General features: G+C 46.6%; 1 protein-coding gene across 2 annotated transcripts in view; it reads right to left on the bottom strand.

Annotated features, from left to right (window-relative positions):
• The window catches only part of JAG2 (jagged canonical Notch ligand 2), a 294,764-nt gene that overhangs the window by 3,040 nt on the left and 264,089 nt on the right, over positions 1-27,635 (bottom strand). For both annotated transcript variants that reach the window (XM_085626226.1, XM_085626227.1), the window contains 3 exons: positions 16,405-16,653; positions 7,465-7,596; positions 1,483-1,639 (listed from right to left, as the gene is read on the bottom strand). In XM_085626226.1, coding sequence (XP_085482352.1) covers positions 1,483-1,639; positions 7,465-7,596; positions 16,405-16,653 — 538 coding nt within the window. The remainder of the gene's footprint in view (positions 1-1,482; positions 1,640-7,464; positions 7,597-16,404; positions 16,654-27,635) is intronic.

Genomic DNA, 27,635 nt, shown 5'->3' with positions numbered 1-27,635 from the left:
ACCACAAAACTGGAAATTTGTAGCACTTGGCACTAAGAAAAAAACAAATTACTATTAATAAGAGTATTTAGTGTCACAGAACTATGCTTTAATTGTATATAGCATGAGGCTTTAACCAAATCCTGATAACTTTGTCATTGAGTCCAATCGTATCACCACTGTACGACTGGTCTTCTTTCTTTTAGCCACCTGTTCTGCAAATTATTACCCTTCAATATTCCTAGCAACCAAGAATACATGGAGGCTTGCAACTTCTAAATGGTGTATATCACACAAAAAGCTCTCCATCTTAGTCTACATAGCTCTTTGAAAAAGGAACTCCACGCAATTGAAGGAGGAAGAATCATGAGAGGCAAATTTAGGCTAATGAAATTCTCCCAAATTTAAAAATGCAAAACTGCATCAGATTTTCTCCTGCCAGACACTAAAAATATGAAAACAACTCCCTGAAGCACTCAATCCTGACCTACTATCCTCAGGAAAGCTCATCTTTGCAGAGTTAACTTAAAGGACTAAGGAAGTGATATACTAAATGTCCATCTGTGATAAGTGGTCACAAATCAGGCACAGACTTATGTGTGTACATGTACAAAGAGGGTGGTTCACAAAATTTCAAATCACAGTGGGTTGCAATCTGACCTACCTCATAAATATAAATGAGGGAGGTAGGTCACAAATTGTGAGTCACCACTATTGGATGCCATCACAGGGATGGTAGCCAGCATACCACAGTGTCTCTGATTATATTTAAATATAACTTTTCTTTTTTTTAATTGAGATCGTTTTCTTTATATAAAAAAAAGGTCTGCATTTGAAAGTGGAGTTTTTTCCTATAAAACCAGACCTTTTTTTACATTCACAAATGGGAAGATGTATCAATGGGGAGCCTTCACTTTTGTGAATGTGTTATCACCCCAACTCAGGAGTCAGTAACTTTTCAATGTTTTGTGACAGGAGTATTGTCGCAAAAAATTTAATCATACCATAATGAACTGGTATTTGTAAGGGACGCCCTAAACACAGCCCTTTCAGATAGTAATTAGTTATGAGTTCCTGAATCCGTTTTGAGAACGGGGACATGCTACTGAATCCAAAAATGTGTCTCATAGATTTACATTCTGCGGTTGCAAACCATGTAAGTTTGCAAATCGTGTACTTTGCTGCTGAAAAACGGCTTTGAACATCCAGCCCCCTAAGACTGTTAAAGACATTGGGTTTAAAAAATCTGAACTGCGCTGGACGCAGACACTAGTGGTTTGTTTCATGGAAATTCCTCAAACCAGTTCAAGGCACACCTTGTCTTACATTATCACATAACTGATGTTTATAGAATTATTGCTTTCTGTGTAACCTGCCAGCTCTGTTTTCAAAGTTGTAAAGTCTGAAATGTAAACATTGATCAAGCTGCTTTGACTCTTATGCCATCAGCATCTAACATACTTTGACATTATTGTGCAAACAGCAGTAACCAATTAAACTTACCCGAGGATGAAGGGCCCACAACAATGGTCTCTACTTTCACTTCTGTAACTGCCAGCATGACAGTACTGTTTTGTCGTTTGGTGATGGCACCAACTACTGCATTCGCTGCATTCTGAATTATGTTGTTGTCTTCTTCATTTGGATGCGAAAAGAAAGACTACAATAAGAAAAAGGTGTTGGCATTAAACAGATGAAAATTAAATATCGACTTAGAAACAATAAATCTCTAGCAATCTCGATCATCAATATAATGTCATGCTTACACTCCTTTGAACCAGTGGATCGCAGAAATGTTTACCAAAACAAGTTTAATTAACCAAAGTAAGCTTTATTCGTTTTTTGAAAGAAAAAAAACAAAAAAACTAAACACCATAAAATAAGACATCAGCTAAAATCCAATTGTCAATAAATACAGATAAAAATGTACATACACTATAAAAAACAAAAGCAATTCAGAATGAGCATACACAATACGGTACATCCCAAGAAGAGATTATCAACTCAAATCTTATACAGTGCCTAGACACTCCTATTTCTCAACCTTACAGTAACATTCAGAAAACGAAATGCATTAAAATTTATAAATTTCCCAGGAGCCACTGCAGATACATAAGGGCCGGTCAGACTTGAGAAACATTTGCCCTTTTAAGAATAGGAATAATGTACGCCTTCCAGGGCATCACATAAAAATTACAAAACACAGTGAAGTGCAGGATATCCTGCATGGGAATAAGATAGAGAAAGGGCAATAAGTCCAGCCGGAACATAGGTACCAAAAAACAATCATATCTACTTTAAAAAAAAAATAGAAGGTAAGGCTCTGTGGTTGCTACAGTTTTCAGCATAATTTGCCGTTGGGCACAGGGCTTCGCTAGGGCAATCTCTTCTCTAGACATGAACCTCTGCCTAAAGAAGTGTTCTTATACCCATTTGCAGTCAGCTTTACATAGCCTATCTGGGGCACTAAATAAGTCTTCCCTGCCTAAACTCTCAAAGGAGTCCCTAATGTACTTAAGCCACCGGATATGAAGTGAGTAATCGAGGGACAAACATTCCTTCAAAATCTCCTTACTTAGTTTAATCCCAAGCCTTAACCATATATCTATCCACAAAGCAAGAGGGTAAAAGGGTGTGACATCAGTTATGTAACACACCAAATATGTACATAATGCACCGAGAATGTAGGGGCGCTTCGTGGGATACACAGGAGATGTCTCAAAAAACAATTTTCCACTATCTGCAATTCAACCTGTTTAACATATCCCCAAATTTCGCTCCTGGAAACTACTTTGGAGATACATTTGGTGCTGTAAATCTGCAATAAGGTCCCAGCCTGGAGGCTATATTAAAAACAACAGAGTTTACCCATATAAAATCTTCCTACTAATAAGGGGGTGCCAGCTCATTGAAGAATCAAACAGCCGGCCAAGGTATGAAAACACCCTAGTCTTTGGGAGGACACAGGGAACAAGATAAAACTTAGACAATTTTGTAGAACGAGGACCCACAACCATCACAAAATATTTTTTCTCATTCACTGACAAGTCCAGCTCCTCTATAAAATTAGCAAAGGAGTTCACCAGAGCCTGCAAGTCCCTAACAGTTTAGGCCATAAGAACCACATCTGCGTATAATACCACCGGCAGACAACGGGCCCCACTTGCGGACAATCTGCTTTTGTGACAACCAGGGCTTGCTCCAGTTTATTAATGTACAAACTAAACAGAAATGGGGAGAAAATACAACCCTGTTGTACTCTTTTAATATGGAAACAGCGCATACATTTTAGACCTTTAGAATAGCGTACTGAGGCTATGGTGTCCTTGTGAAGATCCCTTAAAAATAGGGAGATGTCCCAATCCACCTCATCAACAACATGATCTGCCAGAGTTTTGTACGACTGACCCTATTGAACGCAGATGAGAAGTCCATACATGCTAAGTGGATGGAGCAGGGATGAGCAACAGTATATTTACTCGGACCCCTCCAAGTCATCCTCCACCTCTGTTGCATGGGGAATAGACCGCGGCGGCAGAGCTGGAGCCGGAGAAGGAACATACGGCGTGGGCCGCATCCCAATGCAGATCCCAGGTAGGAACGAAATGGTCCTGAAACCGGGGCAAGGGCGGGACAAACGGCACCCACTGAGGCGGAGCCGAGGGTTGCGCTGGGGCCGAAGCCGGCAGCGCTGGACCTCGTGGCACCGGGGCCGGAGCCAAAGGCGCAGGATCCTGTGGTGCCGAAGCTGGATCCGCCGATGGCCCAACAGGATCTGGACACGGGACCGCGGAGCCCATAGGCACGCCAGCGTGAGCCCGAGGCCTAAAAAGGCAGTCCATGGTGGCAAAAATTCTTGCACCTGTTCGGGAGTCGCCGACTGACCCGGGTAAGGCGTGTAGGCCGCGGGACTCCCAGGCACCAAAGGAGCCGCAGGGGCAGAACCCCTGTCCCCCTCGTCCGCATCCGAGGACCGACAGTCGGAGAGCGAACACGCTTCTGCGACTTCTTTTTATGTTGTCGCTTACTGGAATCCAAGGGCGAAGACTTGGAGCCAGAGGAGCGACGACTGCGGCCCTGCGAGCGTTCCCGGGAACGGTCCCTGGACCTGGAACGGCGTTGGGACGAGTGCCGGACCTCCAGCAGCTTCCGGCGCCACTCCCTCAAGGCCTTCGGGACCGGGAGTCGTGATCGGTCTCCAGGCAGTAGAGGCAAACATCGTGGGGGTCCGCCACCGACATATTGCGACGGCAGGCCCCACAAGACTTAAATCCAGGCATCCCTACGTGCTCCAAGGAGAAAAAGGGAGACAAAAGTCTCTAAAGTGTAGTCAAAAAGTGACCAAGGTATGTGCTCTAACCAGATCTGCGCTTGCTGGCGCAGAAAAAGAAAGAACTGACGTCAGTGCGCATGGGTGGCACCCAAGTAGTCTCCGTGATGTCATCTCGGCGCATACGCCAGTGACTGACGCAGAGCAGCACGACGCCACCTACTGACGCACAGCGGTACTGCTACGAAAAGACTTTTCGGATCCAGTCTGATGCCTGGGGATATTCTAAGGTAAGGTATCTATCACTAACGTATCTCTTTCTGATGTGGTCAGACGGGGGCTCGGAGGGAGGGCATTCCAAATTGTTCTGGTGCTTCTGGATACAGATTGATTAATGCAATGCTTCCGAACGAAGATGAGGGAGTTCCAGGAGGATTGAGAATTTTTTGATCCCCAGTTGCCACTTTAAATTTTTTGTATCTCTGTTAGGTACATGGGTGAAGTGCTTCGTGAGTGGGGCGGGCAGTTTTAAAATGAGCTCTTACCTCTATGGGAAGCCACTTATTGGAGTGTAGAATGGGGTTATGTGATCAAACCACTTGAGCCTAGTCACTAAGCGCGCTGCACCGTGTAGGACTGCTCTGAGCAGACAGTTGTACTTTGGGGATGCCTGAGAAGATCCCATAATCGAGTCTTGAGGGAGCGAATGCCTGTAAAACTGATATTTGGTCCTTTTCTGTGATGATGTGCCTGATTCCCCATAGCAGCCTTTTCTGGAACCGATCACTCTTAGCCATGGATGAGATATCGCTCTGAAGGTTCAGATGTATGTCAAGTGTGAAGCCAAATGTTTTTTGCCTCCAGGTCTAATCTACCCAGTCTTGAAACGATGGATTCGCTTCCTTGGGAGATATATTAAGAAATTCTGTTTACACTGGGTTTAGTTTGAGGCAGCAGTTTGCTCTCTTATCCAACACCCTAAAAACAATTAAAGAATGGATGGAAAAGTCATGGAGACCTTCAGGCAGATTTTGAGTGTCCTCGGCGTACATTGGAAGGTAAATTAGTTCCTGAGGATCAAAAAGGAAGGGTTTGGGATAGAGGTTGAAAAGGACTGGAAAAGGAATCACATCTTGGGGGACCCCTTGCTGCAAGCCAACTGGATCACGTTCATCCTGAGGTTAGTGGAGGAGATTTCTAGAGTTAAACACTCAAATGATTAAAAGTGAGTATTAGAGTAGCCTACAGCTTAGTGAGTTTCTCTGAATGGAGGCTAGGCCACCCCTTGTTTGGTTCACTGGCAGCAGAATGGAGTGGAGGGGATATAGTAGGAGGAGCAGTGCATTGTTTGCGGTATCACTGAGCTAAGATTTGGTGAGGACCATGATGTCAATGTTGTGGTCATTTATCATGCCTGGGATTTGAAGGCAGTATTTGACTGCAGAGTAGCAGTTGTGCATCATATAAATGAGGGAAGAACTGGAGAGTTACAGAGGGACTTTGGATCAGGCTAGAGGATGGGTAGTGATTCTGCTTGGATGTGTGCTATGGATCAAGGGAAATTTGGTTCAAGATAATGGTGGGGAAATGAAGGATATTTTGTGTTTGGCTGGTGGCCTGAGTGTTGGAGGATTTGGTGTTTCCATAACTTTCTGCAAGGTAATGTAGATCATTGGCTTTGAGTGGAGAGTATGCCTGTTTAGGTCAGGGGAAGAGATTTTCCCTAGGGATAAGGTTTGGAAATTGGTTGTTGTTCTGCGCCAGGTATTGAGGGAAGCAACAGTGGGATGGAAGCGAGTTGCTGAAATGAGAAAAGGCCTGAGAAAGGATATCTATTTTTTTTAATTATGATCTAGATTATGGGAGTTCCAAGCCGGGGGGCAATGCTGTACAGGGGGAAGGTAGAGGTTTGTAATGCTCCTTCCTTCGCTGCATGTTTTGGGATTCGCTTGTGATTCATAAAGGTTTGAGGGTGATGTGAGCAATGTGGACTTAAGTGGAGAATTTAGGTGAGAATGTTTCAGATGGTAAGGGTGGCATGGTCGAGGAAGGGGTGCGGGGACACGATTATGGGATGGAGGGTGTTTGAGAGCAAATTGAGAGGTGGAGAGATAGTTGAGGGAGAGAGGTTGGTTTTTAAGAGGTGGGTAGGCAGACTGTTAAGATGACATGGAGATTGTGGGTAGCTGACTGGATAATGAAGGGGTGTTCAGCAGATGGATGTGTGAAGCTGGGAGGTTGGTGGCAGTAGGGAGTGTAGGAGGTGTTGTAGTTGGTTACGGGTGAGTTGGGACGTGAAGCAGGGATGCGAAGCCTTGATTGTTAGGGGGCTGAAGTGGAGGGAATTAAGCATAAGGGGGTAAATGCTGACGGGATTGGATGTGAGTCGGATGTGATGGGTCTGAGAGTGAGAAAGATATTGTCAACCAAGGCCAAGATCTCATCATTCCCGTACAAATTTATGTTCCCATTGTCAAAGATGGATATAGCTTTGAGAAGAACTTTTCAGTGACAGTGTGGCAGCGTGAAACTTATTTTGTAGGGACATAGACCAAAGGTTGGTGCCATGAGTGAAAAGGAGGAGGCCGGTTTTGAGAATCTTTCCCATATGCAGTGGTATTGGTCTGCAAAGGGGATTTTCAGGAAGTCTCTCAAGGTTTTTTGAAATTAATCAAATCTAACAGGGTAACTGTGCTTCTATACATGACCGCCACACCAATTCCTAGCATTCAGGGATACATGAATTTGGTCACAAGCATAGCAAATACAATAGGTCGAGCGTTGACTGCCAACATTTAAGCTTTGCCAATTATTGCAAACTTTTTTTTGCAAACGTGCACAGGAGGCTACTTTTTGTTCATAGGTGAACACTCTACAGGAGAAGGATACAGTCACTCCGAGGAGTAAGCCAATTGTTTGAGTGGGCTGAACCTGTACCCCATGGTAAATGTTGTGGTGTACAGAATACAAATGTGTATGTCACACTGCCAGACCAATAGATGAAGAGAGCAGGATGAAAGCCCATCAAAACGGTATAAGCTATATATCATTTTATTACATTCAAAAGGACTTGGGTACGCCAGACCTAAAAAACTGTAAAAACATTTAATGCACAGCAAATTCTGCTGAATGTATAATAATATGTTACATAATTAGCCATGCCTTAGCAAAACAGACATTTATGAATCTGAATTGAAAGTAGATTTGTTACTTACAATTGCAACTTCCACTGCTTTTTCTGTAGTATAGGATAGGTCACACAAAATTACTAGCAACCGGTCCCTTGAAACTGTCCTTGTAGCTGGTAAATACCTTATTTCAGAGCAGATATTTTCCACAGTAGTGCCCTGCAGAAACACCAAAATGTTAAATGAAATTAGTAGAGAATCACTAACAGTTGCCACATATTTGCAGAATATAGGTCACAGAGTCAATAAATACCAAAATCAAAATATTTATGTTACTTGTCAGAACACATGGTGTGTCACACCATGTTCATCTCCTAACAAGAAAGCATGTGAAACAATAGAGATAAAATAGAACAGAATGCAAGAAATGTGGATTGGTGATAAGTCCATATTGATAAATTCTACATATATAAAATGTTGTTGAGCCCCTAGCCTGCCATAATTTGTGAACCTGTCAAAAAAGAAAAATTCCTCAATTTCACACTTGAACCAAAAACGCCTTTAAAAGTCTAAACATCTATGGCTAGGCTCCCAGCTGTGGGCACCAGAACTTGTGCTTTGCAAATTTGCCATTTGGAAATTCCTTATAGCCACCTTTCATGATAAACCCCCACACCCCAGTGGCAACCAACAGCTCAAATTAGGCACTGAGCGTATTTCAAGAAAAAAGCACTACTGTCTGAATAAATAGAAAAATCCTCTCTCAAATTAAAATATTTGAGTAGGGTTGGCTCTGTAAGTGCTCCAGCTGCTACCAAACCAGCCTTCAGCAATGCCTTCTTTGTTGCTGCTCACATTGTAACACTGTACTATTGAAGTTGTATATTTAAACTCAAGACATACTACTTCAAACTGCAATTAGTGTATTAACCACTCCAACATACATTATTCTTAAACAATGATATTCTACTTCACCACATTATATCCCACTGCTACATGCATATCATTGTGCTTACAAACCCTAACCCAAATAGAACTTGCCTACTCTCATCCACAAAGGAAGGAGTCCACTAGCTGTTTTTCTATTCTATTTACAACCGGTTATAGTATATGCCTGCACACTAAGGCAGAATAATGTTAAAATGCTCAGCTTGAATAAAGTATGAAATGGTGAGTTTTTTAATATCTGCAGAAGGAGAGCAGTGAATGTTTGGTGCTGCTTCAGAAAGAAAGACTTTCTTACATCCCTGGATTTCCAGTACAAGCCTGCTTTTTCTTCTGGGCCATCTTTGACTGCCTTATAAATTTAGGAGACTGTAGACATATGTTAGTGTGTTGAGGTCCAAGCTATGTGAGGCAGTCCAAACTGGCCTTTATTATGGTCTCAATATGTAACCAATACAAACTGTACAGACTAGGAGTAAAGTGGTCAAATTTCTGAGCTTGATGACAAGTCAGGCAGTCGAACGGAGGCTAGCTTTAAGCAGGCTGAGATAGGAGGCCGACAGACCTGTAAGAACTTCATTGCCAAAGTAAAAATGTGATATTATGATATTACTGTCTTTCAGTGAGTTGTTGACAATAGGGGTTTAATTTGAAGGAGGTGGAAAGTGTAGGTCAAACTTGGCTGCTTTAGTGATTTTATCATTATGCTGAATCACTGACCGAGTATGAATCCTAGTGATACCACTGTGGATGACAGATGGTCAAAAGTCAGAAATGTTAAGTTAACCCAGCAGAGCCGTTTTTAATTTTCATGGATAGAAAAGTAAACTTGGTCTTTTTGGGGTGGAGATTCATGAAATTATCAGGAATCCAGTCATAAAGTTTGAAAAGCATGGTTTGCTGGGATAAATTATAGTGCAATTAAGGGTTTTTCAAACAGAGCTGGGGGCCAATCACGTACTGATGGGTGAGGACTCCTATACCGTAACAGAGTGAGCTCAGCAGTTTGAAATATACATTGAAAAAAGTGCATACCATGATGGAATCTTGGGGTAGACCACCGAGGAAATTCAATGGCATCCAATCTCTTCAGTTGGGATTGGTTTGATATAAAAGAGGAGAACTATTTCAAAGGTTTCTCGAAAGCCAAAGCAGTTTCTTAGTGCAGAAAGTAGCCATCAGTGATCGTGGCTGTGAAATCAAGTAGCAATACCAGGCATGAGTTTCTCCATCCAGTATCCAATTAACATTGTCTATACTCTTCAGAGTGTTCTTAATAATGCAGTCAGGGCGGAAGCCATATTGATGGCTGGAAAGATGTTCAGACTTGTTGTAGATGTCATTTTTAGAGAGACAAATCTCTCAGTGATTTTGCCCAGAAAAGAGAGTCTGGACGCAGCGATGTAGTTGGATAGTAAGCTGTGATGCAAGATTTGGCTTCTCTAGAATCTGGATGCTATTTAGGTGTCTGGAAACCGATCAAACACCTCAATTAGAATTATGAAGAACAAGTAGAGAGGCTTCTGTTAGCATTTGAAGTATAGTACATATCTACTGCGGAACTTTATCTGTACAGCCAAAGATGCACCAAGACTTGCTTGAATAAACTATATGCTTGGTATGGTGCCATCTCTTTTTGTCCTATAGCAAGAACCTTTGCAGCTGGATTTCTATCAGGTGAATGTTGGCTAAAAGAACCATATCAATGCAGGACACAATGCCACGTAGTACTTAATTTGAGCTGGGAGTTTCCGGTGCTCAGCACTGGCACTTAATCAACACCGGCACTTTTCATGAGCACCCGTCAAGGACACATTAATTTACAGGGAGATTAAGTGACTTGCCCAGAATCACAGGATGTTGCGCCGATGGTGAGACTCAAACCTGGTTTCCCAGCTCCAAAGTCGGCAGCTCTGGCCATTATCCCACATCGTCTCACCACTTTCATGGTTAGTAGTTGGTTATGTTTTAGGTGGTGCTAAAAGGAGAAACGGGATGGTGCAAGCTGCCTCTTGACGAGAGCCACAGCATTTATTTTTATTTTTACAAATTAACCACTGATGTACAAGTTACATACCTTCGGTAACGATGTATCTGGTAGAAACGATTCTAGCCGCAGATTCCTTCACATAGAATTATCGCCAGGCGTGAGACTGGATCCGGAAACCTTTTTTTGCCACAGCATTCCTGCGCGACGGGGGTAGGGCGACATCACGCGACTCCACCCAGGCGTCGTCCGCGTACGTGACGTCAGCGAGGTCACACAAGACCTGCCCCGGCGCGCCCACATCAGTTTTCTTCGGAGAACTTTTCCACACCACAACGTAGAACCACCAGATAAAAAACTGTGGAAGCATGGGAACAGTGTGCGAAGAGCAGAAAAATTGGAAAGAAACAGTGACTAACAACAACACCAGAGTAGTGCCAACGCCGCAGAACCCAAGGGCAGGGAAAGAAGAAGAACAAGCAGAAACCTGCACAGTCACCCTGCCAGCACATAGACAACCTTCCATCTCTGTGCTCGGGAGGCAAGAACATGCGTAAAAGTCATGGCACACGTAGGAAACCCCTCCCCCCCCCCCATCCTGAGCAAGGAATGGGACCAGTCCCAAGACAGACAGGGACAACAAACCTCCAAGCCACCCCAACCTAGAGGGCAACCACCCACAAGGGACAAGGGCAAGACAAGGCCAGATGACCCTTAATCAGAGGATAGTAATGGAAGGAAGGGAGGACAGGGATAGAAAGCAATCCCCCCCAAAACCTGGAGTAGCCAGAGCAGCAGGGCACCGGAGCCCCATCCTCCAAAGGAGGAATGAACCAACCCTAGACGGAGCCACCCATCAAGAACAAGGAAGGCACTCACAGGAGACACAGCCCCGCCACCGGGAGGCGAGTACCGAAGACCAACCCAAGGGTCCTCGCAGATTAGGGGAGGAATGGCGGGCCGTGAAGGAATCTGCGGCTAGAATCGTCTCTACCAGATACATCTTTACCGAAGGTAAGTAACTCGTCCATTTGATAGAGACTACTAGCCGCAGATTCCTTCACATAGAATAGATACACCAGCAATACCCCCTGGGAAGGAGGGTCTGCGAAAGGACCCCACCAGCCATGCAGAACAGAGGGCCCCACAGGGGACCAGATCTGTGGACCAGGTAGAACCTTGCTCCTGCCAGGCCATGGGAACCCCACAAGCAGGACCCCACCGACCAAGGGGATGTAGGAGGGAAAGAAGGCTGAGGAGGCTCGTACACTCACAGCAGAGGAACCAAGGGCAAGGACTGAGAGGCCGAAGCACCCCACTCCCCCACATAGCTTCTGCCCAATGCCAAGACAAGAAAAGCGGAGGAAAAAGAAGAAGAAGCCTAGAGGGCCCAAGGAAACTATGGGAAAGAAGGTGAACCCACTCCAGATGGAGAGCAGCCTGCCAGCCAGAACAGCGCCGGCAGTCAAAGCCAGAAGCAAGAAGAACACCCCGAGGCCCACAGGAAGGCAGAGTAGGCAACGCCCGGCAAGGAGACACAGGGTCATCCCAGACCTCAGGGCAGGGAGAGGAGATGCCCGGGCCACCACTACGAGTGGCCGCGCACATGACCTCAGGAAGCAAAAGCAACCTACCTAAACGCCATAGAGAACAGGCACACGAAGGTGACCAGAAGCGCATGCCATATGACAGCTACCACTACCCCACATAGGGTACGTTAAGTCCCAAGATATGGGAACCCTCTTTGGAAGAATTCCCGAAGCAGAGGAAAAAACAAAAGAGCCACGGGGAAAAAAACACCCCTGCTGAAGGCTTGACAAGCAGCCCAAGCAAAGCAGAAGGGCCAATCTCAGGGCCAAGCCTGCGCAACAACTCCTGCAGAACCACACACAATCAACACAAGGGCCGTCCAGCAGCCAACAATGCCAAAGTCCCAAGGAGGGACGTAAACAGCCATAACAGCCAGCTTAAGAAGGACCAGAATCAACCCAACTCAGAAGTCACTGAGAAGGGGACGGAGGAGGAGGACGGAGCCCTACCAAGAGTCTTTGGATGGCGGTGTCGGCTGGGGCATGGAACAACAGGCTGCCATCAAACGGAAGGTCGATGAGTCGTTCCCGCATTTTCTCAGGGAATTCTCCGTCCCGAAGCCAAGCATGGCGACGGAGAGCGACTGAGGAAGCCAAGGCCCGGCCCAGCACCTCTGAGATGTCCAGAGCGGAGCGGAGAATAAACGCCGCAAGCTCCCGGCCATCCAATGCATGATGCCGTAAGTCCACCAAGCCAGACTCCTGGGACGCTGCAGATCCCAGAGACTCAGACGATTCCCACAAACAGGAGGAGGCCCTAGCCAGCACACAAAAGGTGTTAAAGGCCCGCTGGTCGAGGCGAACATGTTGTATCCCCAAGAGTCCAGCCAGCGGGCCTCTCGGGACGGCGGAGTCAACAGTGGCGGCAGGGAGGGAAAAGCAGTCCGCATAAGGGGGCTGGCGGCTGAGGGGTGAAGGGAAAGACACGCCGGGTCACGCGGCGCCGGGAGGTGCCAGTGCAGAAGCTGCTGAGGCACGGGGTCCCCTGTCATGGAAGAAAGGAGCGAACCTTCCAAGGGAAGTAAGATTTCCCTCCCACCAGAGCCCTGGTGGAGGACCTCCAATAGATGGTCCGCCAGAAAGTGAGCCACCGGGTCACCCATGCGCAGAATGCCCACAGCCGTTGACCCAGTGTGAGCGAAGGCCGCACCCGGCTCCGTAGGGCCACGCGGTGGAGAAAGCAGCTCCTCCGTGGGCGACGGCTGCAAACTAAGGCGGCCGTCCCCTAGGTCAAGCGGGGCGAGCAAGGGCCAGACCTGGAAGTCAGAAGGAGCTGACGAATGAGGGACCTGCCGCTCTTCCGACGAACACCTCTGCCTCAGGAAGGGCGGGGAGCAGCCCTTCGATGCCGGTGAAAAAGACCCCACACGGCGACCAGTCTCCGGGGAGGACGACACCAATATACAGCCTGCCTCCGGAGAAGGAACGTCCGAAGACGAATCCGTGGTACGACTCCTGCGCGGAGCCGTAGAGTCCGCTGCTTGAGGTAAGACGTCGGCACCAGCCGGCGTCGCCAGACAAAGGACCTCCAAGTCACCCCACACCGGGGATCAGATCGGAGACCGGAGTAGAGCTGGATCCACACCGGCCCCGGGGCGCCGCCGGAGTGACGCCGACCCGACCTCCGCCGAGGCAGCCACCTGCGTGGGGAAACGAGACAGGCCTGGGGAGTGGCACGAAGCCCTCCTCCAGCCGCGGCCCAGAATGAGGCGAAGATCGCTTCGCAACCCATGTGGCGGCGCCAGAAACGATTCAACCTCCAACGAGGCAGCCGCCTGTGGGCAGGGACGAGAGGGGCCCGGAGAGGGACGAGGGGTCTTCCCTCGGCCTCGACCCGGAGCGGGACGAGGAGGGTCCACCGACCCCTGTGGATCCGCACGGTCCAGCTGCTGCCGGCGCCGTAGCGGCGTCACCTCGGCCTTAGACAGGACCACCTTGTCAAATTACCGAGAGGGGCTCGGGGATGCGACCCGATCCCTGGCGACCTCCCGTGACACCACAGGGTGTTTGCAGTGAGGCAGAGACGCGGTGGCCTGAAGGAGGTACACCAGAGGAGCCGCCCCCCAACAGTACCACATCCTCCAAGCCTGGATCCGAACCAGTCAACGCTGGGCCGGAGCCACTGCAGAGGGCCCTGCGCAGAGCAAGGGATCCGCCGACGCCCCAGATGGGGAAGGAGGAGGAGACGCCAGCGAGGCCAGCAAAGCCGCCGCATATGTCTCCATTTGGACTCTCGACGCCCCAACACAGGGAAACGGTGGATAGGACGACATGCGGGGTCGCATCACCTGCGGAGAGTCCACGCCCCCGGTAGGCTGGAATCCAGCCCCCGGGGACAAACTTCGACACTTACCCACCGGGGAGCAACGCGCACGTGACATCGGAGAAAGGCGAGGACGACGACCACGGCCATATCTGAAGCCGTCCGTCGAAGCAGACCGAGGGGACGACTTCGGCTTCAACTGTTGGCACTGCGTACAGTCTGGGGTGCCGTGATCCTCCCCCAAACACCACATACAAACTAGGTGAGGGTCCGTCACCGACATATGATACCCACAAGACTTGAAAGTCTTAAAGCCCGAAGGCATTCGCACACTGTTCCACTAAGAAAATGGAGAAAAAAGGGGCCCCAACAGGCCCGTAGCAAGGATCGGATCCGCGTTGCACGCGGAAAAGGAAAAAACTGACGTGGGCGTGCCGGGGCGGGTGTTATGTGACCTCGCTGACGTCACGTATGCGGACTGGGCAGAGTCGCGTGATGTCGCCCCGCCCCCGGCGCGCAGGAATGCTGTGGCAAAAAAAAGTTTCCGGATCCAGTCTGACGCCTGGGGATAATTCTACGTGAAGGAATCTGCGGCTAGATGCAAGGTCTTTGTCATTGACATGGTAGTTCTGTGGATTATTCTATTAATGATGTGGAAGAATTTTTAGGATCTGCAGGCCATAAGCACCACAATAGACTGCACTCTGATAAAAAAAGAATCATGGACTGGAACTGGTTCATCGTCCAGCCCAGCTACCAAAATGTACTTGTACGTGTAACAGCTGTTGACAGTCAGCATAAAGGCAAAGCCACAATATCAGTCAATTAGGAAAGTTGAGATAAAAGTCGCTTAAAGACATTTTGTCTGTGCCCCTAATAATGGCCCTGACTTCAGTATATTCGCAGGCAAAAGAATGGGATCGAATTCTGTCAATCATTCATGTCTACAAAATGATGTTGTGAAATGTGTGTGGGGTCAATCAGACAATTTTCAAAAGTAATAGATCTTTCATGGGACTAGGATTGGCTGAATAATTTGTCCTCTTTTCACAGTAACATACCCAGAAGGAAAGCCTTGACTGGTCTCCACCGAAGGGAGACTTCTTCTATGGAACTTCAAATGCACCCATTTACCACTCCAGCAAGAGAATCTGGAACATTAATTTGATGGAGGTGCAAAAGATGGGAAGAGGAACAACACATTTTCGGTAATTACTCTCCACTGCCTCAAGTGAAATCATACTCTAACTTCCAGTGGATAACATGAGTTCTTTTGAGATAAAGCAGTCAATTTTTGACCAAACTGTACTGACAGTGTTAGAGGGAAAAAAATGCAAGTGGTCCTCCTAGATGAGAGATTAAGTACTTTTGTTACGGTCTACACATAACCATTGTTTCAGCTTAGTAGAAATGTTTCAAGTAGATTACTTAAGGGTGTCTGCCATTACCACTTTGATTCACATTTGTCAAAAATATCCATATAGGACCGAAGAGCATAGCCCTTCAGAATATAAACAGTTATGCAGCTCTGTATCCTGAGCCAACTGTCTAGTGAGCGTGTCTTTAAGCCAGGCCAACCTACCAGCAGCAACTTCCAAAGTCATGCATCTCAACTGTGAGCTTGGCTCCTAACAAAAGTCAGTTTCTTATCATTTAGATATTTTTCATCCTGGAAGGGGAATAATTTACAGTAGCTTCAGACAGACAGCATAATGAACTGAAAGATTTCTTAATTAATTCCTTAATATTCTTAAGGTTTTCTTAATTAGCCATAGTCAATATTTACTTTTTGTAAGGTGCTACAGACAGCTTGTAACGAATGCAGTGTTTTGCAAGGTGTCACATGGGGACAAAGCTGCCATAGAGGCTATGTCCAAGAGCGGCGTTGTTCCGGAACTACCACTAAAGTGCTGTCAATGACGCACACAGTATCCTGGTGCATGAAAAACATTAAGTTGAAAGTAAAAGCATTAAATTATTGAAAGAAGGGAACACGAGGATGTATCAATGTTCAAAAAGAGATTTCACAACACTTTACACACATTTTGTCAGCCACTTGGCAACAAACAGTTTTAACTCCTGGATAAGAAAGAATAAAACTATTATTTGCTGTACAAATCAAAAGCCGAACCTCAATGTATACGAGTTGTAGGTGTCCTGAAATGTGGTTTATAATCAAACACAACAAGATGTCATTACAGGATCATGGTTTTAATTGTAATTAGGTAAAAGAGTGGTCTCACCTGGGGGACTTTGTCTTTGTTAAAAATTAATGTAATTCTGGCGCAGTTATTGTCCAGGAATACAGAATTGGGTTGACACTTGATACTTTCTTGCAGAATGTCTGGAGCACTGCATTCACCCCAATTAGAACAAGGTGGTTGAAAACATTTTACATAAGGTTTTACTTGACATTCTTGTCCGGCGGGACACTGGAGAGATTCAGATTCATGCTGACTTTCCAACAAACAAGGTTTCCTGCCGCACCACATCTAAGGTATCAAAAAAGCAATAAAACGTTGTTATCATGGGTCCATTACAATAATCTGCTTTAGTATTAGCTTATTTCCCTGCTTTTGCATATCATGTGTGTAAGTAAGAGATTTATTAGCTGGGGTGGATAGTAGTCCACCGTAAGTAATAAAAGTCGTTGACCTGCTCGGTCGAGGCAAAAACCTCAGTAATTTAAATTGGAGTTCAACACCTGGGAGCTATGGCACAGAGCAGACCGGTTTAATTGACAGAAAACGTGAAAAAAATGTAGACGTACCAAAACCATTAAAAAGTTGAAAACACAATACAAATCACACTCCAATTTACACTGAGTAAAATTTCATAAACAAAACCAGAGATCAATTTTTGAACAGTTAAGGCAAAAACCACCTAAAAAAGTAAAGCTCTAATCAGTGATCGCTGTTAATGGGTGACTGGCGCCTAGGCGCGATTTCAGGCTAAATGCGATGGAACACAGGTTGGATACACTAAGCAGGTTGAATACGCTAAGCAGGTTCATCCTGGTCAAAGATTTTACCTTCTGACTTAGTCTCTGAAATGGAAGCCAAAATCCTTTAGTAGGGCAAGATTGTAAAGGTTATCCGAGGAAGTCCTCTTGACGGCATATAAGCACTGAATGAGTTCCTGCTGAAGCAATTGATTTTGGCAGAAAGAGTTCTGAGCATGAAAAGGACACATTTCACACACACAGGGAAGTCCTCTCATCAGCTGGATACTTTTTGCACCTCTGCCCAGTCAAGATTTCTACGTTCAATCTCTTTTTTTGAAACTCAGACTCTTCCAGTAGGGCAAGACTGCAGGCTAACTGACAATCAGTTCTATAAGGCCAGATACCTTCTTGTCGAGGACCTGCTGAAATTGAGTTGCTGCTGTGTAGAAGCTCCAAGTAGCACAAACCTGTTTCCTTAGCCCATTGAAGTTGTGCCATGGCCGGTTTGCCTCCGTGGTTGGTACTCCAACAGCTTGGAAGAGATTGTACGAGAAGTCCAGTATTACACAGCCAGGGAACCAAGGACCTTAGGGACAGCTCTTTAGGGTCAGGATTCACTACAGCAAAGGTCACCAAAATGGTCCAATCCAGATTCAGCTGCAACTGGTCAGGTGAGCACAGAAAGAAATGCTTCTTTCCGCATGCTGTGTCCCTGTAGCCGCACAGGTCAACCAGCTCACTCTTTGCCCTGGTACAAGTGAGAGCAGGTCTCCTCAGTGGTCAAAGTTAGTAGCTGTAGTCTTTATTTTGTTTTTCCGCAGGTACAAAAAATGTTCTGGGAAGCTGGGTGGGAGGTGCCAGCTTTGTCGGTTTCACTAGCCAGTGGGTGAGGATGACTCTTGAACACTCCCTAATGAATGTGTAAAACGTTCCGAGGGAAAACCCTACCCACCTTTACCGCTCATCCTGTCTGAATTATTGCAAACTATTGAAGAGGGCACTGGTCTAAGGGAAATTCAAGATGGCACAGGCCTTTAGCCCATGGATGGGAGCTTGTGTGCCAAGCAGGTATAATTAGGAAAATTAGCAGTCCCCTTTTAAGCTACATCAAATTGGTTATAGGTCCAAAGCTCCCTCACACTGGGTTAGTGCCCAATTGTTTTTGGGTTTCCCTTTCCACTAAACTTTGAATGTGTACTCTTTACCTCGGTCCCTTTCAAGTTAATGAAGTTACTGGACCCTCCCCAGCTGCTCACCGGCCCCACACCCAACTCATCCTATCACCAGTCTTAAGCCACTGCTTTGTGCTCATTAAGGTCAAGCATGAACAGGGAAGCTGCTGACAGCGTCCAGGAGCATAAGGTAGGAAAAAGATAATTTTCTAAACTTTACGTAATTTAATGTTTATTTAAAATAAACCTAACTTTAATCAGTAGACCAGATTTTTTAAAATAAATATTGAAAGTAGGTGTTGAACAACTTTCCTAGCTGGTCCCAAACCAGAGACAGCCAGAGCCTCCCACATTGAAAATAGATTTTGAGGTCATGTAAATGTAAGGACATGGTAACATTAAAATTCTACATGTCCCACTTTTAAATATCATGCTCCCTACCTTGTAGGCTGAAGGGTCTACATAGGTGAGAATTATTCCTATTTAAAAGGAAGGTTTTCTCCTGTCAAAGAAGTTATTTTGACAGGTCGGGCTCTAGGTTTGAACTGGAGCAGCAAGGATACAATAGCAACACTAAGGCCATGTTTTCCTGTTCACTTTAGTGGAAGGCACAATAAGTGCTACTGTCAACAGGTGACACTTACTTTCCATGCTATGGGAGTAGTTTCTACATCACATACTCTGTCATTATAGGAGAGTAAAACATGCCGATCAGAGATTAGCCAATTTCTGCATGTTTTAGAAGTAAGAGCAGATACACTGATCACTGGAGAACAGTGTCCCAGTATACAGAGCCCACAAAACAGCAATGAAATCCAGCAACAAATTGGGAGACCAGGCAAAAAGGGGTATTTTCTCACAATGTGTTAACAGGAAGATGCCCTGAAATATTTTTTACTCTGACTCACAGGTTTACTTTGCTAAAATTAACAGCACTTTCAGTACTTAGACTTTAACTCTGACATCAGCAAAACTGTTCACATAAAAAATTGTATTTTAAGATGTGTAGCTGGAGTGCAACCAAAAGCCCACAATATGGAATAACATAGCATAATGTGTATTTGTAAAGCACGTTCGCCCGTGGGCATCTTGGCACTGAATAACAGATGTTAATTGTTACCCAACTCAATGGTACCCATACAGTTCCATAAAACATTCTCACCACAACAATGTAACTCCTCTGAAAAGACAAATGATTAAACGTTGTTGCATAGTTTTTTCTAGTTAGTCATTGGCTAGGCTTGAGATAACACCCACATTTTAGGAATCTTTGTCAAATAAATAATTACGATGGGAACATTTTGCTAACAAGGATGGAGTATGGAGATGGTTGACAGGGAACTAGGGATTTGCAGTAGATTTATTAAGTAGGTGGAGGACTACAGCAGGCTTGCAGCGGGAGGCCTAGGAGCCAGTGGTTGGCTAAAAATTAAGATCAGTAAGGCAAAATATGACGCAGAAGTATAGAACAAGAGGTTTAAGCAACTTAAGCCCAAACTGGTCGGATGGTGCATATGGGGAATTTGCCTGCAACAAGAATGCGAAGGAATTCAGCTGGATAGCTGGATAGGTTGAGGTAAAGACAAAGGAGGGAGATGCACAAAGAGCTCAATGTCAATCGAAACAGCAATATCTGAGGTGAAGTAGGTTATTGAGTCTTAATTACAATAAAAGGAATATTGCTGAATTATTAGTAAAGCAGTAGTGGAACCAAAAGGTGCCACTTTGAGCTGGAAAGTGTCCTAGAGTACACCTAATAAATCAACTTAAAAGTTCAGAGACGGGCAATGCATAGGAAACCCCAACCAGTACAGAAAATCACCTTTTTTTGTAGTATTAACATGAAGCCTTATATTTGGGCCCACAAAGTGGTTCCTACGGATGTCAGTGCATTGCAAACAATTTAAAAAAACAATATGAAAGAGATGGTGCCGCTGAAGAAGTGCTCATGCACTAGTTTTAGTGATATGGATATACACTAAGCCTTCCTTTTGAAAATAAGGGTACCCTTGATGAATGGAAGATATTGGTACTTAGAGGTAGTTTCTAATCATGAAGTGGAGACATGAAGCAGAGACAATCTCAGTTTCAGGCACACTGACAATGTATCCCCCTCAACCTAAAAGTGTATGCAAACTAGCTTTGGTCTCCCACACCACTGCTGTCCAGATTACATGTGGCATCTGAAAATCTATACATAATAAGCATGCCACATATCTTTCTTTCCATATAGTCCAAGAACAGCATAACATATGATCACCTATACACATACAGGTTTATAAAAAAAATTTAACTAAAATACATTTGCACATGCATATTGTGAAAAGCATGCCAATGATCAAATATAAATTGCAATTGAAATTGTAATAGGTTCTTATATAGCGCATACTGCCACCCTACGGGTATCCTGGCGCTTAGACTTGAGTATGACCGTCATATGGGCAGACCGGAGTAACAGGAAATTGGAGATCAGTACTTGGGAAAGAGCCAAGTTTTCAGACTCTTTCTGAACTCAGTCAGGGAGTTGGCTTGGCTGATGCTCTGGGGTAGTTCGTTCCATAGATGTGCGGCAGCCACACTAAAAGCCCTCCCCCCATCTTAGAGCACTTAACTCTGGCAATCGTCATCAGATTTGCGCTGGAGGAACGGAGCTGCCTCTTAGGATTATACCAAGTAAACAAATCATGTACTGCTCTGTATACCATGCAGAGTGATTTAAAGCAGACCCTTTCTTAATAGGCAGCCAATGGAGATCTCCCAAGGCCAGAGTAGTAGAAGACCTACGTTGCCTATTTAGCGCCAACTTTGCTGCCATGGACTTGACTCTCTGCAGCCCCTGGAAGATGTATTGTGATGCTCAAAAAATACAGGGAGTTGCAGTAGTCCAGCCTACTCAGCACTATGTTCCTCACTACAAGGGAGCGCAAGTCCTTTGGTAGTAACGGGAGAATCTGCTGTAACATGCGCATCAAAGAGAAGCATACGCTAACAGTTTTGGTGACCTGCGACTCCATTTGGAGATTACCATCTTCAAAACCCCCAGATTGCGCACCGTGTTAACTGGAATCAAAGGTTCCTCCTCGGGAGTGAGCCTAAACTCCAGTGGTATATGCTGGGACATCCTAGCAGCAGAGCAGTATACAACCTCTGTTTTTCCCCCATTAGGGCTGAGAGAGCACTACAAACAAGTTGTAAAAACGATGTAATGCAATTAGATACTTGTTTCCATAATGCATGTTGTTGCAGTTATGAAACCTACTGCAAAAATATATTTTACTAATAGCTTACTGTGCATGTGCACCGAAACACCGCAGAGTATTTATAGAAATAGCTTTTTTTGCAAGACAGATGAAGAAATCAATTTTTTCATTATTTTTTTTTTTACACACCAACCTGTTTAAAGTTTATCAGATTACAGAACAAAGAGCAAAACAAATACAAAACGTACCATAAACAGTGCTGCAGTAAGCCCGATCTCGCCATGACTAGCTGGCAGAAATACAAAGACATTGTAAAGGAACTAAGTCACAGGCGACAGAGATTCAGAGTGTGTCAGCCATCTCACCCCCCCCCCCCCCTGTTGTGTTTATACAGACATCTCCTGGATCTGTGGAGACAAGTCTTTCCAATGCAGCGGTAAAGTCCATTCCTCGGGTCCATTCGAGGACTGTATGTTTGGATGGTCGGGCAATCCATTACCATATGGAAGAAGGTGCCCACTGGGTGCAGACACCAACAGCACTGCGGTGGCCGACTGCCTCATAGCCTATGAGGGGCTGTAATACATGTGGTGGAGGTATTTTTATTGGATGAGATGGAGTCTCATCGATATTACCAAAGATCTAGGAGTCATTTTAGTCTCCACTCAGTCTTCGTTGTCAAAGGGGCCCAGATCTCCTTCCCAACACTCCCTCATATCTATCATGGGTCAGGAGCATTATTTATTAGTGATCAGTAGAGGCAGGAGATGCCCTTTCTGATTAAACCCGATTCCAACAGGTGGGCCTCCAGAGGGCTGTGCCATGGAAAGAGTGATGTCGAGTCAAGGGAAACGACAAGGGCGTGTCACAACTGTAAAAAACTAAAGGACTATGTCTTGTGCATCTTGTAATCATCTGTATGGTGTTGAAAGGTGTACACAAATGTGACTGTCCAAAAGTACCCTAGTGTTCAGATGCCTTTGGAATCCCAAGCCCGAAAGCCCTCCAAGGTGGCTGTTTGGGAAAGCCAGTACCCAGCCCAAAGCGGTATTATAGCCGTCGGCATCCAGTGCCACCTGATTCATCTCAGTGAATGGTGCCTGTTAGAACCGGGGTCACCGATTCGGACACTGTAGCTTGGCGTGAGGCAAGAAGGCACCCGAAGGCAATGTGTAAAGCAGTTGTGCAGCACACACTCACACTGACCCAGTAATACGCACACAATGAAGAGACACAACACCAGGCTGATTTGTAAAACAAGACCCTTTATCTCATTCAGTTCAGAGCAAGTAAATAGGGCAGATAATCTCAGGGCAACAGTAAATTCATTTCAGTCTAAAACATGCGTAAATTCATTCAAGTGCATCAGGGCATGAGAACTGCAGGCCGGTAAAAGGTAGTAGCAATAACCTTCCCAAGAGCAAGTATCACGGTAGGTAAGGGATTGCAGGTTAAAACATAGGCGTAAATTCATTTAGGTACTTTCAATCAACTAGGTCCTTAATTGCAGATGTACATTTAACAGTGGAAACGTCGGTTGGACAGACATTCCGGAAATGCCACGCTGGGTGTGGAGGTGTTCAGCATTAGCCCGGGAGGTGGTCACTTGATCGGGCCCCGGGGTCCCCTTAACTCACCAGCCAGTCTTTGAGCAGGTCAGCCGTTCCGCAATACACCAGCCCTAGTGAGCGCCTCGCGCCCCTAACCCCAGGCGGCCCGCTCCTCTCCTCACTCGGGGCCTCGCCAGGGGGGACAGAGCACTCCTCGGCCTGGAAGTGAGTTTCCTGGAAGTGGGGATTCCGGGGCTCATGCTCCGACACGCGCTCCTCTCCAAGGGCTCCGGGCTTCCTCCTCAGCCCGGGGCCTAGGAGCCAATCTAATTGCAGCTCACAGGGGGGCGCGGCCGATGACGCGGCCGGCACCCCGGTTGCCGGGCAACACGTGCTAGTGCGGCCTTCTCCGTCCCGCGGCGACCCACCTCGAGCGTTGGGGGCCGCAGCAAGTACAGAGTGGGGGCGTCTTTCCTCACAATGGTGCCGGGCAGCGGTGGTGACTTTGGGGCCGGAGATACTCAGTTTCTCGAGCGGCGCTGGTTCCTTGGCAGAGTTTGTTCTTCCCCCAGGGCCATTTTACACTCAGCTCAGGTGACAATTCCCAGGCAGGGACTTCAGGCAGGAGTGGGGAAGAGGACCCTCCCGCAGGCACAGTCCCCAGGCAGTCCTCGCGCTAGCCTGGGAGGTGGTCACATGATCAGGCCCCGGGGTCCCCTTAACTCACCAGCCAGTCTTTGAGCAGGTCAGCCGTTCTGCAATACACCGGCGCTAGCGAGCGCCTCACGCCCCTAACCCCAGGCGGCCCGCTCCTCTCCTCACTCGGGGCCTCGCCTGGGGGGGGCAGAGCACTCCTTGGCCTGGAGGTGAGTTTCCAGGAAGTGGGGATTCCGGGGCTCCTGCTCAGACGTGTGCTCCTCTTGAAGGGCTCCGGGCTTCCTCCTCAGCCTGGGGCCTAGGAGCGAATCCAATTGCAGCTCACACGGGGCGCGGCCGATGACGCGTCCGGCCCCCCCGGTTGCCGGGCACCGTGCGCTCACGCGGCCTTCTCTGTCCCGCGGCAGCCCACCCAGTTTCGGGGGCTGCGGCAAGAACAGAGTGGGGGCATCCTCCCTCACGGTGGTGCTGGGCAGCGGCGGTGACTTTGGGGCCGGAGATACTCCGTTTCTCGAGCGGCGCCGCGGCGGTGAGTGCAGCCCCTCAGCATGCGATCCCGGGTGCCTGGAGCAGCGGCCGTGATCCAGGGCCTTCCGCACACCGTGTCTCAGCGCAGAGGGGAGCACAGCATGAGCGCGCCAACACAGCGCTCACAAGGGGCAAGTTCTTTCAAATTAGCGCTTGGGTGGCACAGCGCTAGCGGGAGGTAACAGGTTTTTGCAATCCAGCGCTTGGAGGGACACAGCGCGTTACCTGGTGGTTCCCAGCAGCAGCAGCGCCCACCGGGTTCTCAACGCTAGTTGGGAAGATCCAGATATTAGGTAGCCAGCGCTTCTTCTCCCAGCCCTGGCGGTCTGTGGCAGGCATTAGTGGCAGGAATTTGCCGGGGTGGGGGTTGAGTTGGCAGGCACAAGAGGCAGGATGGTTCCCTGCGGCACACTGGAGTGGGTCCCCTGGGTCTCCCCCCTCACTGGAAGAGGTCAGCAGGCTGGCAGAGCCCCTCAGCTATCTTGGGTACAGCAGGGCCTAAGCTCAGTCAGTCTCAGTAGTGCAGGTTCTCCCCTAGGCCCAACAGCCTATACTCCGGCAGAGGTTCCCCCAGGTCCAGTGGTGCCCCAACTGACTAGTTAGGTTTCCCTCCTTTCCTCTTATACCCCTAGGTCAGGTGACCCTCCTGAAAGGCGGCAAAGTATAACTCCTCCCTGGGCTGGAAGGTTCCAGGGGCTTCTGCCATGTCTGTCTATGTGACAGAAAGGCGGGACGGCAAGGATACAGTAACAGTATGTCCCAGCCTGATCCTAAGAACAATTGTTACTTACCTGTAAACAGGTGGTTCTCCAGTATTGGTGTCTTTCATAGATTCACATGCTTGAATATTCCCCGTCGTCGGAGTGGGAGTCCCACGGTAAATAAAATAGCAATATATATATATATAGCCATAATATACATAAATAATATATATAATAATACCATAAATAGAGCTATATAGGTGTAGAAACACCAAGAAGCACTTGTATGAAAAACTCCATAGGGATACATGGAGAGAGAGAAAAGAACATTTGTAGTCTATCTCTGTCATTATGTTAGTCCTAACTCCGGCCAATCAGGCGTCAGCACCTCTCCAGAACCTTCTCCTCAGAGCTCCTCACCTCAGATTTTCGTAGCACCAGAGTGACTTTAGAGTGTATGAGGAGAAAAGAGAGAGCCTCTGAAGGGAGGAGGGAGGGTCGCATGTGAATCTATGAAAGACACCAATACTGGAGAACCACCTGTTTACAGGTAAGTAACAATTGTTCTTCTCCAGTATTGGGGTGTCTTTCATAGATTCACATGCTTGAATATGAATAGAAAGCAGTAACGCTAAAATTGTTTCCATAAAAACATCAACGTGAGATCGAGATCGCAGTGTTCATAAACTTTCTTATTAAGAACACATCTCGCATATTCACCTCTATATCCATATATTTATATCTATACATATATATATATATATATATATATATATATATATATATATATATATATATATATATATATATACACACATATATACACATCTACATATACCTGTTGACATACAGCATGCGTATAATTGTAATGAATTGTATCAAAAACAGTCAATGGAAACAATATGGAGGCGGGAGGAAGAGGCTCACCTTATTTAAAAAGATTGCGTAGCACTGCCTGTCCCACTGCAGCGTCCTCCTCGCTTAAAGTTGCCAAGCAGTAGTGCTTAGTAAACGTGTGTCTGGTCGACCACGTAGCTGCTCTGCAGATGTGTTGCACAGGTACTCCAGCAAATAAGGCGGTAGATGATGATACTGCCCTAGTCGAGTGTGCTCTCACTGAAGACTGCAGAGGTTTGTTTGCCTTTTGGTGGCAGAAAACAATAGCTGCCGAAATCCAGTTGGCTTAGTAACCTGACGTCCTTTATGACAGCGTCCATACGCTATAAAGAGTTGATCAGATTTTCGAAACTAAGCTGTCTTACTGATGTAGAACTTTAAACATCGCTTCACGTCCAAAGAATGCAATCTTTGCTCTGCAGGTGTCTGAGGATTAGCAAAGAAAGTCTTTAATATCACTGGCTCGTTAATATGAAAATCAGTAGGCACCTTGGGTAGGAATGATGGATTGGTACGCAACACTACAGCATCCGGTTTGAACTGCAGGAACGGAGGTTTGATGGTAAAAGCATGAATGTCACTGACACGACGTGCAGACGTTAGTGCCAGAAGTAGGGCCACCTTCCAAGATAGATATTTTAAGTCAGCCTTGTGAATGGGCTCGAACAGTGGTCTCATCAATTGCGCCAACACAATGTTAAGATGCCACAACGGAGGAGGGCGCCGAATTGGCGGAAGTTTTCGAAACAAGCCTTTAAAGAATTGCCGGATTATTCTTGAGGAACAGAGGGAATTTGATCCATCCTGTCGGAAACGGGAAATTGCCGCTAGGAAAACCCGTAAGGTTGCGTGAGACAGTCCAGAACTAGCTAGGTGCAAGAAGAATGGTAGTAATTGGTGTGCCGTGGAATGTATCGGGTGGACTCCATTAGAAGCACACCAGTGGCAGAACCTTTTCCATTTAAACTTGTACGTTCTGACTGTAGAGGGTGCTCTTGCTTGGGCCAAAATATCCCTACAATCCTGTGGGATGTCTAAATGGGCGAACTCATGGTGTTCAGGTTCCAGGCCGATAAGCTCAGTGAGGAGGGATTCGGATGACAGATTCTCCCTTCGCTCATCGTGAGCAGATCTGCCCGATGTTGCAGGAGGATTGGTTGGCATTGGGACAGCAGGAGCAGTTCTGAGAACCACGCCTGTCGGGGCCAGCGTGGGCCTATTAGAATCAGGTGGCAAGGTTGTCTCTTCATCTTCCAAAGTACCCGAGGTATGAGGGGAATTGGAGGAAAAGCGTACGCAAATAGATTGCACCAGTTCATCAAAAGGGCATTTCCCTGCGATTCTTTGTGGGGATGCCAGCTTGCGTAATTGCGGCATTTCCGGTTCTCCGGAGTAGCAAAGAGATCCAGCCGCGGACGACCCCATTGTTGGAATATCCTCTGTAGAGTTGGTTGGTGTAACTCCCACTCGTGGGTCGAAGAAGAGGACCTGCTCAGGGAATCCGCTAAGACATTGGATACTCCTGGTAGATGAACTGCTGTAATCATGATTTGGTGATTGAGCGACCAGTCCCAAATTGATTGAGCTAACCTGGACAGACTTGGAGATTTCGTTCCGCCCTGTTTGTTTACGTAGTGCATACAGGTTGTGTTGTCTGTCTGTATTAGCACTGATTCTCCTTGGATCAAAGGTAGAAATGATTTTAGAGCCAGAAAAATAACCATCAGCTCCAACCTGTTGATGTGCCAAGCTCTTTGATTTGTGGACCACCTTCCTTTTACCGAGAGATCTTCCAAATGCGCGCCCCATCCCTCTAATGAGGCGA

Source organism: Triturus cristatus, chromosome 9 (assembly GCF_964204655.1).
Source record: "Triturus cristatus chromosome 9, aTriCri1.1, whole genome shotgun sequence".
NCBI lineage: Eukaryota > Metazoa > Chordata > Amphibia > Caudata > Salamandridae > Triturus > Triturus cristatus.
This window is presented reverse-complemented; position numbering and strand designations above follow the sequence as displayed.